Genomic DNA, 19,920 nt, shown 5'->3' on the forward strand with positions numbered 1-19,920 from the left:
GGGCACGACCTCCAGCAAAGGCCAGTATTGCCTTGGCCTGTGGGGGTCCCCAAGGTTTCAGGGAGAGAGGAAAGGACCCTCAAGCTTCGGCAACAGCGACAGCCCAGGGCCTGGATGGGCTTCCGGTGGGGAGGGCCTGTGGCAGGGATGGGGTTCATCACATCTCAGACCAAGGCCAGGACATGGCCAGAACCCCGGAATCAGAGGCACTGATCGGGTTCTGTCAGTGACAGGAAGCTGGGCTGAGACAGAGAGGGAGACAGAGCAAGAGACAGAGACAGAGGGAGAGACAGAGACAGGGATAGACAGAGACAGAGGGAGACCAAGGGAGATAGGGACAGAGTGGGAGACGGGAAGAGGGAGACAGAGCGTCTGAGTGCCAGGCAGGTGAGGGGAAGGTGGCCTCCCAGCCTTCAGGTCCAGAAAGCAGCTTCCAGTGGCTGTGGCTACTGAGCTGAAGTCCAGGGTCCCGGGGCACAGCTCCCCTCCCTGCAGCGGCTGTGCAGGACCTGAGGACCTGGGGACTTGGGGAGCCCTCCCTGCCGGGCAGCCCCTCCTGCTTCCCTTCCTTTGGAAGGAGCGGTGCTGGGTCTGAGCCCCAGCCCATCTTCCTCAACGGGGCAGCAGGGCCAAGACCCACGATCCCTAGGCCGAGCCAGTGGCACCTCAGGGGGCACGGCCCTCGCCCACAGATGCCCAGGCCGGCCTGGTCTTCTCTGAACGCCCCCAAGCCTGACTCTTGGTTGCGAATGTCCGTGAGGTTGGGGGACCTGCTGGCCCTGTCCCCCCACTGCTTTCAGCCTTTCATCACCCAATCAAAGACAGAAGCTCAAATGTGGGCACCAAAGTCTAGAGGACGCACCAAACTCCAGGCTCCAAGCACATCCACCCATGGTGGCTTTATTCAGTCGCGTCCCCACGCCCACGGCTCCCTCCACCAGGCAGACAGAGGGGAGGCCACCCCACTGCAGCACCTGGGGATCTTGGGCCAGCAAAGGGTCCCGGCCAGTGGGCACCAACCCCAGGAAGACATGGTCCCCACTTGGAGCTTCCCTCGGCTGCCCTGGCCCTTGAGCCCGTCCTGAGGATTTGTGCTTTGACTCTGACAGGGAGCAGCAGGAAGCTGCCAGCCCACTGCCCCCATGGGTGTCCTCGGAGGGCAGACGGTGGAGCGGCGCTTCCTCAGCTCCCACAGTCAGGCCCCATCAGGGATGGTCACAGTCCAGCCACAGGGGTGACTCTGCCCATCAGTCCCCCCAGGGCAGTGACCAGATCCTGGCTGGGGCAGCGCTGGGAGAGGCCCTCTCTATGGGCCTAAGGTCAATGCAGGTGGGGGCTCGCTGGGCCCAGGCCAATGAACCCACCCGTAGGAGCCCTCACTGGGCAGCAGGGCCAGGAGGGCACCAGGGACTGGCCGCAGAGTCCACTCAGGGCAGGCGTCTGTGGCTTGGAACCTGCCCTCGCCAAGGCACTGGGGGGTTAAGGAGCAGATCCCTCAGACGGCCTTGGGCCAGAAGCTCCCTGGAGAGCCGGGCACCTCGAGGGGCGTCTGGGAGCCTCGCCCTGTCCCAGTGGCTCCTGGCACCCTTGGGAGCATCAGCACCACCCCAAAGCTGGGTGCCTGTGTCGCCACTAAACAGAAGGGAAACTGAGGCGGGGGGCCGGCTGGCAGTGGAGCATTCTGGCAGCGCTGGGCGACCGAGTCCCGACTGGCAGCGGCTGGAGTTTGGTTTTCGGAAGCGAAGGCTGGCGTTGGCAGACAGGGAAGGCCGCCCGACGACGTGCCTCGACTGTGTTAGATTTACTGAAGGAGAGCGGCCTCCTGGGCATGCCACTCAGGCATGGTGAGGGTCTGTGGCGCCACCAGCCACGTGGCAGGGCAGAGGGTGGCGCCGTCCTGCACGCCCCCCACAGCAGACCAGAGTCCCGTCCTCACGCTGCACAGTGGGTGATGTGAGTTTCAAAACTACGCCTCCAGACCGAGACACCCTCCCAGCTGTCAGCAATCCTTGGTGCCGAGCTGCCGGGCACCTGCTGGCTGCTCTCCAGTCTCAAGGAGCTGGGACAGCGGGCGTGGGGAGGAGCTGGCCTCGAGCCCCGAGGTCGTAGGGAGCCAGGCAGGGCCCAGGAGCACCCGGCACTTCCCAAAGCCGGACCCTGTAGAGGACGAGCGTGGAGGGTCTTTCAGGTGGGGGCAGCCCCAGCTGTGTGCCCCAAGGCCCCAGGAAGTGGGGACGGGCCGAGGAGGGAGCCAGGAGCACGGCCTTCCTCCCGGGTGTCTCCAGGGCTGGCCTCGGCTGCCGAGCCTGGTTCACGTGGGGCCGAGGGCCGCGTCTGCATGCGGCTCCAGAGGGCAGCACAGGCTCTCGGCAGGGCCCCTGGAAAGGACAGGGAGGGCTGGCTTTAGCGACTCCACGGGACGGGGAAGCCTGGGCTCTTCTAGGGAGATGGGAAGCTCTTGGGAGGCACCCGTCATCCCGACCACATGTGTGTTCACCAGGCAGTCCCCACTGCCGGGACCCAACTCCAGGGAGCCCCCACAGCCCCGCAGCACCTGCCCTAGACGTGCTCCATCTCTGGGTCTGGGTCGGGCTCCTCCTCCTCATCCTCCTCGTCCTCCTCCTCGTCGTCCTCAGCGCAGGCCTTGTCCAGCGGCACCTCGCCGTCACGGGCCAGCTCCTCCACGTGCGCCAGCATGTCGGCCATCAGCGCCTCCTCCAGGCGCTTCCGCACCTGCTGCACCAGCTCTTCCTGCTTCCTGGGGACACACGGACCTCGCGTTACACCCAGGTGAGCGGCCAGCAGGACGTGGACGCAGGATGAACGTGGGGACCTCGGCTGGGAGGGGAGGCCCGAGGGATCCACAGGCACCCCCAGGACCAGCCCTGGCCCGTGCCACCCCTCCCTTCACAATCCACACAGAGAACGACCGGCTGCCACCGGCCATCACCAGCGTCCGCCACCCTCCCAGATGGCCCACCTGCCACCTCTACTGGGACCAAGGGAGGGGCCTGACCCCTCAGTCCCCAGACCTGGCCCTGAGCCTCCCTGGGGCTCAGCTATGTAAACCCTTGCTCCTGTCCCTTGACAGACACTGAGTGGGGCAGGAAAACCCTCACCAGGCCAGGTAGAGGCTCATGCCTGGAATCCCAGCACTTTGGGAGGCCGAGGCAGGCAGATCACTTGAGGTCAGGCGTTCGAGACCAGCCTGACCAACATGACGAAACCCCATCTCTACTAAAAATATAAAAATTAGCTGGACGTGGTGGCAGGCGCCTGTAATCCCAGCTACTTGGGAGGCTGAGGCAGGAGAATCGCTTGAACCCGGGAGGCAGAGGTTGCAGTGGGCTGGGATTGTGCCACTGCACTCCAGCATGGGTAACAGAGCCAGACTCTGCCAAAAAAAAAAGGCCTCACCAAAATCAGCTACCATCAGCCCGCAGCACCCCCCACCCTCACAGGCCCGGGGTCACCTTTCCACTGCCCACTATGCACCAGTGTGCACTCCTTTACCACGGCTCGGGGGGCCTGAGAAAAAGAATCCACACCCTCGTCTCAACCCACCACCAGGAACGGGGGCCTCCTCCTCGGGGCCTAAAAGCTGATGCCAGGCACTGCAGGGTGGCCGCTCCTCTGCCTGCCACCTCCTGGGCCGCAGCACGCGCTTCTGCCGGCCTCCCTCTCCGGCTGCCCAAACAACCCCTCCTAGTTTCTGTTCTGCTTTCACTCCCAGGTGAAGCTGACTGTGTTTCTCCCCAGTTGTGGCCGAAGCTCAGCCGCCCCCTGCCCCCGGGGTCTCTCTCCAGCGGCTCCTGCAGACCTGAGCTGCTCCTTCTCACTCTGTCCCCACCACCCAGAACACCCTGGCCCATCTACTCGACTGCAGCCACCACCTGCTCGTCGTCTTTCCAGACAGGGCCCCACCTCCTGCTGAACCCACCACCAAGTTCCTAATTTCAATGCCCTTTTCTATTTCTATAAGTTCTTATTTTATTCTTTTAACTCTGTCACCCAGGCTGAATTGCAGCAGCAGGATCTCAACTCCGCCTCCCGGGTTCCAGTGATTCTCCTGCTTCAGCCTCCCGAGTACCTGGGACTACAGGCATGTGCCAAAACACCCAGCTAATTATTTTATTTTTAGTAGAGACGAGGTTTCACCATGTTGGCCAGGCTGGTCTTGAACTCCTGACCTCAGGTGATCCTCTCGCCTCGGCCTCCCAAAGCGCTGGGATTACAGGTGTGAGCCACTGTGCCCGGCCTTATTTCTGCAAGTTCTGCAGGGCTTTTAATGATCTGCCTGCTATTTCTCACAGTCTTGTTCTTTTCTTTTGTTGACAAGTCTTCCTATTTCACCATCTTCATTTCGGGGAGTTCTCTGAGCGCGTGGAGAGTGTAAATGGATCTCAAACCCAAATAAGGGGGCCCAGAGGTATCACGGCCGGAGGAGGATGCCGCCGGCCGCTCCGGACGGAACCCTTGGTGCCCACAGTTTGTGTGCTTGTGGGGGTGGCGTCTCAGGTCCATCTCTTCACCCTGCGTCGCGGCACAAGGTCTCTTCTTGTGCCCAGGGGCCTTTAACCCCGGCTGCTGCCACAGGAAACCCGCATGCCCAGCGCCTCCCTGGCCGCTCCGGGTCTCGGCTCCTTCTTTCTAGAACCGTCAAGTTTCCTTTCCTTCTTCTGACCTAAGCCGTGTGCTGCACTGAACGTGAAAGGCCCCGTCTTCGCTCCAGCACTTCCAGAGTTTCCTGCAGGCACCTCCGTCACCAGGCGGCCTTGCGTCCACTCTGCACACTGGATGTGGGTTCGGCCCTGAGGCCCCGCAGGAGGGCCCCTCACCCCTGGGCTGCTCAGCCTCACCTGACTGCTGCCTGTTTCTGAGCGGCCGTGTTCCCTGCTGTTCGTTCCGAGGCTCTGCACATCAGAACCGCCCCTCAGCAGGCACTCTGAGCCATCTCCCTGAAGGCAGAGAGCCCTGGCCTGCCCTGTTCCTCCGTCTCCAGGGCCCAACATGGAGCCCAGCACCCAGCACAGCCAGTCCTCACGGGCTCAAAGGGCCATACTCTTTTCGAGGACATTCCTCCAAGGGGAGCCTGGCTCGCCCTGAACCCAGGACGCGGGTGAAACAGTTCATACTGCTCCGACGATGGGTCCCCTTGCCCTGGCTATTTCTGTTTCAAAACCCCAGCAGCGTCGTGGGGAGACGGGAAGCACGCAGGCACATGGGGACACTCAGGGTCCCCACGGCCACAAGAGACAGGGTGGAGGAGCAGGAGACCAGGCCAAGGGGCTACCTGATGTCCTCGTCGGTCACCATGAAGGCTTTGCACAGGGGCTGCGTGGTGTTGAGCCACACGCCAGGGTTCTTCTCCACGGCGGCCGAGAGCTGTCCCGTGATGGGCATGGTGCTAGTGTGCAGGGCGCTGGCGATGGCCGACAGCAGCGTCTCATCCGTGCAGCCAGGTCCCACCCCTGCCAGGCAGTGGACAAACAGTCGCAAGTGGAGAGGTCACCACGGGGCAGCTATGGCCCAGACAGGCCACGGAAATGCCCCAAGAATGGGAGCTGCCACCTTCTCCCCCCGACTCGGGTTCCATTTCTAAATTCCCTCTCCCGCTTGTGTTACTACATTCATAATAGAAAAAAAAGCAAGTTAGGCCAGGCGCGGCGACTCCCGCCTGTGATCCCAGCATCTTGGGAGGGCGAGGTGGGAGGACTGATTGAGCTTAGGAGTTTGAGACCAGCCTGGACAACATAGAGAGACTCCTGTCTCTACAAAAGAATTAAAAAATTAGCCAGGTGTCACGCTGCATGCCTGTGGTCCCAGCTACTCAGGAGGCTGGGCTGAGAGAACCACTTGAGCCCGGGAGGTAGAGGCTGCAGTGAGCAGTAACAGCACCACTGTACTTCAGCATGGGCCATGGAAAGGCTGCCTTTTGTTTTTTGAGACGGGGTCTTGCTCTGTATTTTCTTTTTTTTTTTGAAACAGAGTCTCACTATGTTGCCCAAGCTGGTCTTGAACTTCTGAGATCAAGTGAAACTCCTGCCTCAGCCCCCACAAAGTGCTGGGATTATAGGTGTGAGCCACTGTACCCAGCCGACCCTGTCTCAAAAAACAACCACCAAAACCATGCAAGAGCTGCATTCTTTGTTCTGTGGTGTGGACGTGCTGGGAGGGTACAGGAGCAAAGTCAGCTGTCCTTGTTTGTTTATTTAGGATCTCCATGGCAAAACTGCACTCCTGCAGGTGAAAACAGCCCCGGGCCTGCGCCACACCTGGAAGCCACAAAGCCCCACCCGCAGGGTCTCCAAGGTCAAGAATGAAGGGCCCAGCCCAAGCGCCCTTACCCATCCCCAACCCCACTGGGCCCCCTCCTCCTGCCCCAGTCACAGGCAGATTTGCCCTAAGCACCCACAGCAGGAACAGCCATCCACCCTGCCAGGAGATGAGGGCACCTGCAGTGCCTCCACCCCACCCGGCACATCCCCTTCCGCCTCCCTCAGGCGCCCGCTCACCCTGCAGGCCCTTGGGGAGGTCCATGGTCTTGACCAGCTCCTCAGCAATGTCGAAGGCGTTCAGGCCGCTCAGCTTCTTCTCCCAGAAGAGCTGCCCCAGACACAGATGTGAACCTCAAGAGCGGCCCTGCCCTCTCCCCACTCCAGGTCCTTGCTGGGCTCCAGGGAGGCCCACCTGGCCTCCTTCCCCCATGTGGGTCCCAATGGGGCATCTCCCCTCCCACTGCCTTGGGTCTCCAGACCCTACCCAGGCTTTCCACAGCCAGGGATCCAGTGGATGTTTGTAAATAAGAATAAAAAATACACATGCAGTGGCTCGCGCCTGTAATCCCACCACTTTAGGAGGCCAAAGTGGGTGGATCACCTGAGGTCAGGAGTTTGAGACCAGCCTGGTCAACACGGTGAAACCCCTTATCTACTAAAAATACAAAAAAAGGTCGGGTGTGGTGACGGGCGCCTGTAATCCCAGCTACTTGGGAGGCTGAGGCAGGAGAATCACTTGAACCCAGGAAGTAGAGGTTGCAGTGAGCTGAGACCACACCATTGCACTCCAGCCTGGACAACAAGAGCAAAACTCCATCTCAAAAAAGAAAAAAAAATAAAAAAATTAGCCGTGCGTAGTGACGGGTACCTGAAATCCCAGCTACTTGGGAGGCTGAGGTGGAAGGATCACTTGAACCCAGTTGAAACCAGGAGGCAGAGGTTGTAGTGAGTTAAGATCCTGCCACTGCACTCCAGCCTGGGTGACAGAGAGAGACTCTGTCACAAAAAAAAAAAAAAAAAAAAAAAGAAAAAACAAAAAGAAAATACACACGGTTCTCAGGTTTCTCAGTAGGTTACACAGTCACATATGGGCAGTCAACCCCCTGTATCTGTGGGTTCCATAACCACACACCCAACCAGCTGCAGACTGAAAATATTTGGGGGGAAAAAAGATAAAAAGAATACAACTGGCCAGGTGAGTTGGCTCACACCTGTAATCCCCACAATTTTGGAGGCCAAGGTGGGAGGATCACTTGAGGCCAGGAGCCTGAGACCAGCCTGGGCAACATACAGAGACTCTGTCTCAAAAATGAAAAACTAAAAAAAAGAATAAAACACAACAAGGAGCGTCACAAGCATCTACACCTCATGAGAAACCTAGCAGATACCTGCAGGTAATGTGCAAACATTAGACCATTTCCATTTTTAAAAAATATTTATTTTATTTTTGAGACAGGGTCTCGCTCTGTCGCCCAGGCTGGAGTGCAGTGGCACCATCTTGGCTCACTACAACCTCCACCTCTCGGGTTCAAGTGATTCTCCTGCCTCAGCCTCCCGGGTAGCTGGGATTACAGGCGCCCACCACCACGCCCAGCGAATTTTTGTATTTTTAGTAGAGATGGGGTTTCACCATGTTGGGTCAGCCTGGTCTCAAACTCCTGACCTCTCAGGTGATCCACCTGCCTCGGCCTCCCAAAGTGCTGGGATTACAGGCGTGAGTCACCGCGCGAGGCCATACTAGACCATTTTCTATGAGGGGCCTGAACATCCCCAGATTTTGGTATCTGGGGGTTGAGGGTGGGACGTATCCTGGAACCAGTGCCCTGCACATTCCAAGAGGGGACCGCAGGACTGGGTCTTGCTCTGTCCCCCAGGCTGGAGTGCAGTGGTGTGATCATAGCTCACTGCAGCCTCAGCCTCCTGGGCTCAAGCAATCCTCCCACCTCAGCCTCCCGAGAAGCTGGGACCACAGGCGTGCGCCACCACGTCTAGCTAATTTTTTACTTGTTTTTTGCCTCGTCATGTTGCCCGGGCTAGCCTGGAACTCCTGCGCTCACTGCGTCCGCTCCACGTACGATCTTATTCCAAATGTCCACCCACCAAAGTGAACAAGCCGGCCGGGAAGGCTGGGGTCGCTGTGCGTTGAGCTCACCTGGCGCGGCTGGTCCACCGCCTTCTGCGGGTCGCTCTTGACCTTGTTGCTGGGGTGGTTGGTAATCTTGGTCACCGGCTGCTTGAAGATGGACGCCGTCTGGCGCACGGGCAGCGCCGTGTTCAGGTCGGGCTTGCCCTGCGGGAGGAAGGGTATGCAGTCCGGCCTGGGGGCGCCCCGGCGGCGCGGAGCCTCACGGGGTGCGGGGCCCGGGTGACCCCCCGCCTTGCCGGCGCCCCTCGTGTCCCCCGCGCCCGCCAGGACCCCCACGGTCCGGGGAGGCCGCTCCCGCAGGGTCGGTCCGGCCGGCTCTGGAGCCCCCGCCGCGGGCCGCGTCCTCGCCATGCGCCCTGCGCTCTGCACCCTGTGGCCTGCACCTTCCGCTCTGTGCCCTCCGCCCGCTGTGACCTCCTGCGCTCAGGACGCCGGGCTGTGTCGCCTGCAGCTCACGTCAGGGCCGCGTCCCCGCCTAGAACGCCCCGCGCCGACGTCACCTGCATGACGCCACCACTCACCTTGACCTGGTTGGAGGAGTCGTAGCGCACGCGCTGGCGGCTCTTGTTCATCTTGCTCATCAGCATCTTGCCCGTGCGGAAGTCGAAAGTGCTCAGGTCCATGGAGCCGCCCAGGTAGCGCGCCAGCTGCGGCTTGCTGCGGAACTTCTTCCCGCTCGGGCTGCGGGGAGGGGGGACGGTCGGCGCCCCGGGCGGACCCCAGACCCCAATCCCAATCCCAGTCCCAGCCCCAGCTTCAGGCCGCGACCCCAGACCCAGACCCCAACCCGGCCCTGACCCCAAACCCAGGCCCTGGCCCCAGCCCCCAATCCTGGCGTGACCCCAGACCTTCATCCCAGACCCCAGCACCCCACAACTGGCCCCCAGATCTGGGCGCCAGCCCCAGACCCAGAGCACTGGCCCCGATCCTCACACCCTGGCCCTAGCCCCAGCCTTCACATCGGATCCTTGCCCCAGACCCCCAACCCCGGTCCCCTCTGAATTCCCCCCACCGTAGGCCCTGGCAGCGTCAGGCACAGCAGACGCTGAGTTCAGGTACAAACGCTACTACCTACAGGAGTTTGGGCCCCGGCTCTGGGAGGATGGCTCACATTTCCAGAACATTCCAGAAATGGAATTTAGGTCACATTCTTGAGAAAAGACCCCATGGAGAACAGGTATGTGAGGGACAGCCCTAAAAGCAATCTCCTTCCACCCTGGGGTTACAGCAGCAGGGCCAGACTGGGAAAGGGGTCTCGTTCTAAGATCTGGGGCCAGGCCCTAACAGCTACGTGGGCATAACCCGACCGGAGAGTTTGCAACAAGGCAGCCAGGTAAACACAGACCTGCTCTCAGACATGGGGCTCTGCTCTCAGCCTGCCACGGACAAGCACCGGCAATTCATCCTCTCCAGGACATAAGGACACCCACCTATGGGTTGCCCTGTGTGTCACATGTGGTCACTCTACAGGATGACAAGCACCCAACCCAACACATCGTCATCATGGTTGGGATGTAAGATGGAACAGCCATGTTGGAAAAGCCTGACAGCTCTTCACCGAGTTTCCGGATGACCCGGCCACGCCACTCTTAGGTATCTGCCCGAGAAATGAGCACACATCCACACCATCACTTCTACATGGATGTCCCCAGGAGCCCTACCACAGGAGCCAGAAGGTGGAAGCAGCCCAGACGCCTTCAATGGATGAACGGACAAACGCCCATCCACACGATGGGACACGACTCAGCCATGAAAAGGAGTGAGGCTCTGACACAGGCCACAGCGTGGATGCACCTTGAGGACGTCACACTCAGTGAGACGCCAGACACAAAAGGCCACACAGTGTGTGATCCCATTTCTATGAAATGTCTAGAACAGGATAATTCAGAGACAGGAAGGGGACGCACAGTGCCAGAGGCTGGGGTGCGGGATGTGGAGTGGCTGCTGATAGGGATGGGACTTCGTTTCTTTCTTTCCTTTTGGAGATAGGGTCTCACTCTTGCCCAGGCTGGAATGCAGTGGCTCAATCACAGCTCACTGCAACCCTGAACTCCTGGGCTAGAGTGATCCTTCCACCTTAGTCTCCCAAGTAGCTGGGACAACAGGCACAAGCCACCACGCCTGGCTAATTTTTTTTTTTTTTTTTTTGAGATGGAGTCCCACTCTGTCGCCCAGGCTGGAGTGAAGTGGCTCCATCTTGGCTCTCTGCAACCTCCACCTCCCAGGTTCAAGTGATTCTCCTGCCTGAGTCTCCTGAGTAGCTGGGAGTACAGGCGACTGCCACCACACCTGGCTAATTTTTGTATTTTTAGTAGAGACCAGGTTTCACCATGTTGGCCAGGCTGGTCACGAACTCCTGACCTCAGGTGATCTGTCCGCCTCGGCCTCCCAAAGTGCTGGGATTACAGGTGTGAGTCACCGTGCCCAGCCTAATTTTTTTTTTTTTTTTTTTTTTTAGACGGAGTCTTGCTCTGTCACCCAGGCTAGAGTGCAGTGGCGCGATCTCGGCTCACTGCAACCTCCGACTTCCGGGTTCACGCCATTCTCCTGACTCAGCCTCCCGACTAGCTGGGACTACAGCTGTCCACCACCACGCCCGGCTAATTTTTTATATTTTTAGCAGAGATGGGTTTTCACAGTGTTAGCCAGGATGGTCTCGATCTCCTGACCTCATGATCTGGCTGCCTTGGCCTCCCAAAGTGCTGGGATTACAGGCGTGAGCCACCGCGCCTGGCCAATTTTTATATTTTTTTATAGAGATAGGGTCTCGCCATGTTGTCCAGGCTGGTCTGGAACTCCTGAGCTCAAGCAGTCCTCCCATCTTCCCTCCCAAAGCTTTGGGATTACAGGTGTGAGTCATCACGCCCTGCTGTTTCATTTCTTTTTTTTTTTTCATTTTTACTTTTAGACCCAGGGTCTCCTTTTGTTGCCCAGGCTGGAGTGCAGTGGTGTGATCATAGCACACTGCAGCCTTGACCTCCTGGACTCAAAGGATTGTCCTGCCTTGGCCTCCTGAGTAGCTAGGACTACAAGTGTGCACCACCATGCCCAGCTAATTTTTAAATTTTTTGCATAGATGGGGTTTCGCTATGTTGCCCAGGTTGGTCTCCAACTTACGATCTCAAGAGATCCTCCTGCCTTGACTTCCCAAAGGGATTACAGGCGGCAGCCACCATGCCTGGCTGGTTTATCTCGATAAAATCATTTAGAAATAATAGCACTTGTATGGTGCTTACTAGGCCAGGTACCTCAAACATATTCTGTCTATAAACTCAGTCAACAGTCACTTTTATTAATAATGCATCAGCCTGAGATTGGTGGGTAAGCTCTGTTTTGCTGTTTTCCCAGAATCCTCTAGGGCAGGCTCCTCCTGTCCTCTTCTGCCCCTGCCCCAGACGACCTGGCCCACGGTGGACACCAGATGTCAGACAACTGAGACAGCTCAGAACGATCTCCCATAGCCAGAAGGAAACTCAATTCTGCAGGCACTGCACAGAAATGCTTGGTCCCGTGCTGAGCTCAATCGCCTCTACCCAGCATCTATGTACTGGGCTGATACATAGATCACAGGAAGTTTTATTCTCTCCACCCCGCCCCACAACCCCGGGCAAATTCCATGGTCCACAAGGACACGGGCGGGCTCCGGCATGTCCACTAGGACAGGGCGCCTCAGGGAGGGCACGAGGACAAGGGCCTGGGGGTCTGAAACCACTGAGGGCTCTTCCCGGAGATTTACTTTTGAGACTTACTCTTTTAATTACTCTCCAGGCTGGCTGATGTTAAGTCAAAGCTGGTTTGCCCAGGGCAGTGGAAAGAAACCAAGAAACCAGAGGCTCAGACTCAGGCTTCACGTAGCCACAAGGAAGAAGAGACCCCACAAAACACTCCCAACAGCTCTTTGCCTCCGGGCACCCCAAAGAGAGGCTGTTCTGCCTTTTAAGATGAAGGGAAACAAGGCAGGGTGCGGTGGCTCACGCCTATAATCACAGCACTTTGGGAGGCTGAGGTGGGTGGATTGCCTGAGCTCAGGAGTTCAAGACCAGCCTGGGCAACACGGTGAAACCCATCTCTACTAAAATACAAAGAATTGGCCGGCGCAGTGGCGCGCGCCTGTAATCCCAGCTACTCGGGAGGCTTTGGCAGAATTGGCTTGAACCCAGGAGGCGGAGGTTGCAGTGAGCCGAGATCACGATACTGCACTCCAGCCTGGGCGACAGAGCAAGACTGTGTCTCCAAACAAAAAGGTAGAAGGCAAACAAGAGACACAGATCACAGACTAGTTGTTAAGACTGGGGGTGGGCACACAAGGCAGTGGTAAATGGGCCTGGGGTTCTTTCTGGGGTGATGGAAATTCTAAAATTGAATCTGAGGATAGCTGCCCATATCCGTAAATATGTGACTATGCTAAAAAACCATTGACTCGTGCACTTTAAATGACTGTATTGTATGATACATAAACTGTATCTCAATAACACCCTCTCAAAAAGAATAAATGCGGTGGCTCACACCTGTAATCCCAGTACTTTGGGAGGCAAAGGAGGGCCGATCACCTGAGATCAGGAGTTCGAGACCAGCCTGACCAACATGGTGAAACCCCATCTCTACTAAAAATACAAAATTAGCCGGGCGTGGTGGCACACGCCTGTAATCCCAGCCAGTTGGGAGGCTGAGGCAGGAGAATTGTTTGAACTCGGGAGGTGGAGGTCGCAGTGAGCCCAGATTGCACCACTGCACTGCACTCCAGCCTGGGCAACAAGAGCGAAACTCGGTCTCAAAAAAAAAAAAAAAAAAAAAAAAAAGGCAGGCGCAGTGGCTCTCACCTGGAATCCCAGCACTTTGGGAGGCCAAGGTGGGCAGATCACCTGAGGTCAGGAGTTCAACACCAGCCTGGCCAACATGGTGAAACCCCGTCTCTATTAAAAATATAAAAATTAGCTGGGGGTGGTGGTGGGGGCCTGTAATCCCAGCTACTCGGGAGTCTGAGGCAGGAGAATCGCTTGAACCCGGGAGGCAGAGGTTGTAGTGAGCTGGGATTGCGTCACTGCACTGTGGCCTGGGCCAAGAGTGAAACTCCATCTCCAAAAAAAAACCCCACTGAATTGTACATTTCTAAAAAGTGACTTTGGCCAGGCAGTGGCTCATGCCTGTAATCCCAGCACTTTGGGAGGCTGAGGCAGGTTAAATGCTTGAGTCCAGGAATTCGAGACCCGTCCAGTCTAGGCAACACAGCAAAACCCCATCTCTATAAAAATAAGCCAGGTATGGTGGCACATGCCGGTTAATTCCAGCTACTTGGGAGGCTGAGCTGAGAGGGTCACCTGAGCCTGGGAGGTCAAGAATGCATAAGCCGTGATTGTACCACTGCACTCCGGCCTGGGTGAGACCCTGTCTCAAAATTAAAAAAAAAAAAGGTAGCTTTTGTGTAATGTGAATTATATCTCAATTTTTAATAAAAGTCATGCCCCTCTATTGACACAAAAAGATGTCCCTGAGATTTTATTCAATGAAAAAAGAACAGCCTTGATAAAACCACACGTATAGACCTGCAGACCTGCAGAGGGCGGCTCTGGGCTGAGTCTGGCTTCACCCTCTGCAGAGAAACCTGAAATCTCTAGCCTGTTTAGAGGAGAGCTTGTCCCTGCTTTTCTCCACTGCTAGACCCTCATGCTCAGGGCCAGGGCCCAGAATGGAAATGAGAGAGGTGGGGTGATGACAGCCTCAGGATACTCCGCTCAAGCTGGCCTTGGTTCTAGCTCCCAAGCTGCAGCCACCTCTTAGGGGGTTCCTGCTGCCTGGACGCCTCTCCCTGTCACTCAATGTCACGTCCTCAGAGAGGCCCTCCCTGACCCCAGTCTCATTCAGGCCCCATCATCTGCCCTCCCAGATTTCAGCATGTGTCACCGCAGATCTCAGGACGTGTACCCACAGCTGTAATGGGAAGTGACTGGTGCCCTGGCTGTCACTTGTAAGCGGGAGGGCCCGGCCTCACTCCTGGCTGAATGGTCGGGATCCAGGCAGCGCCTGGTGCTGGGGAGGCTTGTTTTTGACAAGGGGCTGCAGAGGCCGACACAGACCTGCCGTGGACTCTACGGCAGCCTTTGGGAGAAGGAAGCCCAGAAACGTGCTTGGAGGGAGCGTGCAGGCAGGCCCGGCCTCCTCCTGACAGAGGACAGAACACAGGGCTGCAGGCTTTCTAAAGAGCCAGAGAGCCAGTGAAGGGGTCGAGTACCAAACGGGGATGCAGGAGCCTGTCCCTCAGAAACAGGGAATGCAGTATCACTATGCCAATGCCTGCAATTACAGGGTTCCAGCTCATAAGGGTACACATTTGGGGACCAAGTTTCCCCTCTCTTGCTGTCCTCCAACTTTCCAGGAACCAGTCCCTGAGCTCCTCCTGCAGGACGAGGCCCCACACACTGCTTCTGATCACAGCCATCCTTTCCCCGCTCACTTTCCTCACTTTATCTCCCCAAACCGGGACAGTCAAGAACCACAGAGGACCGAAGTGCACAGTGGACGGAGTGGTCGTTCTGCCCCTCCTTGGCTCGTGGAAACCACCTGCCCTCACCTGGGCAGTCTCCGGCCCACGACCCCAAGCTGTGGGAAAAAGGGGGACCGGCCGCACACCCCCGTTTACCCAGGTGCTCGGCACATGGCAGGCGTCCGCTTTCCCCTCCTAGGGGACCTGAAGGCGCCACGGGACACTGAACCAAGGGGAGGGCGCAATCAAAGCTGGCCCAGAATCAAAAGCATCTTTCCCGAGCCAGGGGGGGAAGAAAAAAAAGGAGGACAAACAGCAGGTGGCTGACTGGGGCTTGGCTGCAGCAGGCGACTAAGTCTTTGTTCCACGGAGGGGGTTCCCTGCGACCTTTCTGAGCAGCGCCTTGTTCCAATTTGGGGAGGGGGGTCTCTGAAAGCCTACGACCACCAATAACATCCACGCAAAAACTACCGTTAGGTGGGCTCGGAAAGTCGCAAGCCTCAGGTCCCCACCCTGAGGGGGCCACGACCCAAGAGGACCAGAGGCCTCAGAAGGAGTCGGGGGAATACCTTTAAAAAAAGCTACACTGCGCGGGAGACCAGTCACCCTGAGGCGCTTATTCCCAGGACTGGGGTGAGCCCAAGAACCTGTATTTTCACGCACGCCCTCCCCGATCCCCCCATGAGCCCTGCTCCCCGAAATCCCGGCTGGCCACCCCCTCGGGCTCCGCGCCACCCCAGGAGCGCCCCAAGAAAGCACCCCCTGCGTCTCACGGGAACCAAAGGGACAGCCCACCCTCCACCCCTGCCTCCCGGCAGCATCTGGCCGCCGCCAGGCGCCCCTGGCCCAGCGCGCACGAACAAAGGCCGCAGTCGCCGCCCGGCAGCCAGTCCCCGAACGGCCGGCCGAAAGCCATGCGGCCCAACAAGCAGCGCACGCGCACTGGGCCTCCGCGCGCCGTGCGGACACGCACGCAAGACGCACGCACGCACGCACGCACGCACGACGCACGCGCGGGGCCCAGGCCGCGGCCCGGGGCAGGGGCGCCGAGGCCGCCGCAGAGGCCGCTGGGAGGCGCCCGTTGAGGCCCTGCGCGGCCGGCGCGCTCATTCACCTATAGTAAAAGACATCCCTGTGGCCGGCGGACAGCCCCGACCTTCTGGGCACTTCTTCCCTCTCCCAGCCCTGCGGGAGCGCCGGGCACTCCCACCTCTTCCGCTCCATTGCGCCCGGGTCCTCGGCCCGCCGCCGGGCCCGCCGCCGCCGCCGCCGCCGCCCGGACCCCCGCTCGCCGCCGCCGCCTCAGCTGCCTCCGCTGCCGCTGCCGCCGCCGCCGCCACTTGCCGCGGCTGTTCCGGCCCGCGGGCCCCCGCCCTCCGCCCCCAGCCGGGCGCGCGCCGGCTTTGCCGCCCTCTCGGCCCCCTCCCCGCGCTCGCCAGCCCCCGCTCGGGGGGCCCGCTCCGCCCACCCGCCCGCGCGGGGCGCCGCGGTGCGCAGCCGCGGCGCCAGGCCCCCGCCCCCCTACGACCCCGCCAATCAGCGCTCTGGGAGGGGCGGGCCCTCGAGCGGCGTGCGCGCCTGCGCCCTGGGCCTTGAGAGCTGCTAGTGCCCAGCAGCTGTGCCCGGAGCCCGCGCAGCTCCGTTCACTGTGCCCTGTCTCCCCCGGCCGCATGGTGCGCGTGCGCGGGGACATGCTTTCGGACTAGTGGGGTCCTTTCCCCCGACCTTTCTCCAGCCCAAGTCTTGGGGACTCTGGCCCAGTGACTGGACCCAGTGACCCGCCCTCCTGGTCTCCCAGCTTCCGAGCTTTTTACGAGCGTCCAAATCTGGGGGACTTCCCGCGTGACCACCCCCTCCATGCCCCCAAGTTCCCTCCAGTAGCTTTTTTTTTTTTGAGACGGGGTCTCTGTCACCCAGGCTGGAGTGCAGAGGCGCGATCTTGGCTCACTGTAGCCTCCGCCTCCTGGGTTCAAGCTGTTCTGCCTCAGCCTCCCAAGTAGCTGGTTCCACGGACGGCTAATTTTTGTATTTTTAGTAGAGACGGGGTTTCACCATATTGGACAGGCTGGACTCGAACTCCTTACTTCAGGTGATCAGCCCACCTCGGCCTCCCAAATTGCTGGGATTACAGGCGTGAGCCACCGCGCCCCGCCCAGCTGCTTTTTGACCCCTCAAAATCCAGGAATCTGAGCCCCCCCCCTCCCCGACCACCCCCTGCACCTTAGTCCAGCCACCATCTCTGGCCAGGAGAGTTCCAGGACCTTCCTGCGGAATCGCCCACCCCCTGTTGTCTCCCCTTAACCCCTTCCCCAACCAGCCAGAGGGATCCTGAAATGGAAACGGGTGGGCTGCCCCCCATCAGTTCCCCCTGATAGCATCGCTCCCAAGGCTAGGGCTGGGCAGGCCTGCACAGGTGTTCAAGGACTGAGTCTAGCTGCTGTGCTCCCCTGCCTCCAGCTGGAGAAACTGTCCTGGTTCTAAGGACTCCTTTGTTGACACTGGGTCCACCCAATCTGGGATGCTCTCCCGTCTGAAGATCTCATCCCATTTTCAAAGTCCCTTTAGCTGCAGGTTCCAGGGAGTAGGACAGGCACATTCATTTACTGATTGATTGACTGACTGGCTGAGACAGAGTCTCGCTCTGTTGCCCAGGCTCGAGTGCAATGGCGTGATCTCGGCTCACTGCAACCTCTACCTCCCGGGTTCAAGCGATTCTGCCTCAGCCTCCTGAGTAGCTGGGATTACAGGGGCTCGCCACCACACCCGGCTAATTTTTTTGAATTTTTAGAAAAGATGGGATTTCACCTTGTTGGCCAGCTGGTTTCAAACTCCTGATCTCAAGTGATCCGCCCACCTCGGCCTCCCTAAGTGCTGGGGTTACAGGTGTGAGCCACAGCGGCCGACGGAACGGGCACGTTTTCGGGATGTTGTGCTGACCACAGAAGCACTGAATAAATCAGGATGGATGGGTGGATGATGGTCGGATGCCCCGCTCACCCCACCTCGTGGTGAGGTGAGGTGAGGTGAGACAGCCAGCTCTGTCTCCTGAGCAGCTCAGTAGCTGGTTACTGGCCTGAGACTGAGACCCCATAGCATTGGGCTGCCATGGAAGCATCAGTGCTCCCAAGGACAGGAAAGTCTATGTCGTGGACTCAGAGCCAGGCACTTACACCCCAGAACCAGCCGTGGTACTTGACTAGGGCAGCCAGCGCCAGGCCTGCCCCCATGCAAGGGAGATTATTATTATGTTTTGAGACAGGGTTTCACTTTGTTGCCTAGGCTGGAGTGCAGTGGCGTGATCTTGGCTCACTGTAACCTCCTGAGCTCAAGCAATCTGCCTGCCTCAGCCTCCCAAAGCGCTGGGATCACAAGCGTGAGCCACCACGCCCGGCTGGGAGATTATTTATTTATTTATTTTTTAATTTAATTTTTTAATTTTTTTTTTTTTTTTTGAGATGGAGTTTTGCTCTTGTTGCCCAGGCTGGAGTGCAATGGCGTGATCTCCGCTCACTGCAACCCCCGCCTCCCGACTTCAAGCGATTCTCCTGCCTCAGCCTTCCAAGTAGCTGGGATTACAGGCACCTGCCACCATGCCCGGCTAATTTTGTATTTTCAGTAGAGACGGGGTTTCTCCATGTTGGTCAGGCTGGTCTCAAACTCCCAACCTCAGGTGATCCGCCTGCCTCAGCCTCCCAAAGTCCTGGGATTACAGGCATGAGCCACCGCGCCTGGCCACAATTATTTTTTAAATTATGCTATGATTGTGACAATGCACTCCAGCCTGGGTGGTAGAGCGAGACCTTGTCTAAAATAAGTAAGTAAATAAAATAGTCTTTAAAATGGCCAATTCCAGGCTGGGTGTGGCGGCTGCATACCAATGTGAATGTATTAAAACACTCCATTGTACACTTGAAAATGGTTAATTTTATGTTATGTGAATTTCACCTCAATAACAAAAAAAAATGACCTGGGACATATCAAATGCACACAGGAGCCCATCTGGAAGGGGCTCACGATGGCCAAACAGAGAGGACAACTTGAGCAACAAAATTAAAGTTTATAAATGATTTACAGTCTGTAGAAAAAATGTCATCAAGGCCGGGTGCGGTGGCTCACGCCTGTAATCCCAGCACTTTGGGAGGCCGAGGCGGGTGGATCACAAGGTCAGGAGATAGAGACCATCCTGGCTAACACGGTGAAACCCCATGTCTACTAAAAAATACAAAAAATTAGCTGGGCGTGGTGGCGGGCGCCTGTATTCCCAGCTACTCGGGAGGCTGAGGCAGGAGACTCGCTTGAACCCGGGAGGCAGAGGTTGCAGCGAGCCGAGATTTCACCACTGCACTCCAGCCTGGGCAACAGAGCGAGACTCTGTCTCAAAAAAAAAAAAAAAAAAAAAAAGAAAAAAAAAAAAGGAAAAAGAAAAAATGTCCTCGAGTGGATGCTGGTAGAAATAAATGACTGAATAAATGGCTAATGGGGCCAAGAGACTGCTCCTCTTTACAGCGGAGTCCAGTGACTCAGCGTGGCAATAAACACAGGACCCCATCCGCCAGGCTGGCTCCTATCACCTCCTGGGCTGGCGAGGGCCTCAGTGCCACCATGCTGAAGTCTCTGCCTTCCCTTCCAGAACTTAAGTGCCAGGACAGTAGATACACAAATAGGCAGGGGAAGCTCATTGCTACTGGGGTCTGGTAACATACAGATTCAGGGCTCAAGTCACACAATTTCTTTTTTGAGACAGGGTCTCACTCTGCCACCCAGTCTGGAGTGCAGTGGCACAATCACGGCTCACTGCAGCCTCAAACTTTTGGGCTCCAGCAATCCTCTCACCGTGCCCTCCCAAAGTGCTGGGATTACAGGTGTGGGCCACTACACTTAGCCTGCAGACAATTTATTTTTTATTTTTTATTTTTTGAGACAGAGTCTGGCTCTGTCACCCAGGCTGGAGTGCAGTGGTGCGTGAGACACCACACACAGACCCCTGGCCAATGTTTTTTTAAAAATCAGAACAA

General features: G+C 57.9%; 1 protein-coding gene across 7 annotated transcripts; it reads right to left on the reverse strand.

Annotated features, from left to right (window-relative positions):
• Nucleotides 1–867: 867 nt before the first annotated feature.
• Nucleotides 868–16,277, reverse strand: MBD3 (methyl-CpG binding domain protein 3). 7 transcript variants are annotated; one of them, XM_054465402.2, is made up of 8 exons: nucleotides 15,767–15,835; nucleotides 9,770–10,021; nucleotides 8,946–9,105; nucleotides 8,431–8,568; nucleotides 6,516–6,606; nucleotides 5,294–5,471; nucleotides 2,555–2,758; nucleotides 868–2,378 (listed from the first exon to the last, which is right to left on the reverse strand). In XM_054465402.2, exons 2-7 carry the CDS (start codon nucleotides 9,781–9,783, stop codon nucleotides 2,560–2,562), a joined length of 780 nt encoding a protein of 259 aa, XP_054321377.2. In that variant the 5' UTR covers nucleotides 9,784–10,021; nucleotides 15,767–15,835; the 3' UTR covers nucleotides 868–2,378; nucleotides 2,555–2,559. The 7 variants fall into 7 exon arrangements, with proteins under 7 accessions (XP_054321377.2, XP_063514324.1, XP_063514325.1 ...); XM_063658254.1 differs by having other exon boundaries at nucleotides 14,351–15,830; XM_063658255.1 differs by having other exon boundaries at nucleotides 15,701–15,816.
• Between the last annotated feature and the right edge of the window lie 3,643 nt (nucleotides 16,278–19,920).

The sequence above is a fragment of the Pongo pygmaeus genome, chromosome 20, assembly GCF_028885625.2.
Source record: "Pongo pygmaeus isolate AG05252 chromosome 20, NHGRI_mPonPyg2-v2.0_pri, whole genome shotgun sequence".
NCBI lineage: Eukaryota > Metazoa > Chordata > Mammalia > Primates > Hominidae > Pongo > Pongo pygmaeus.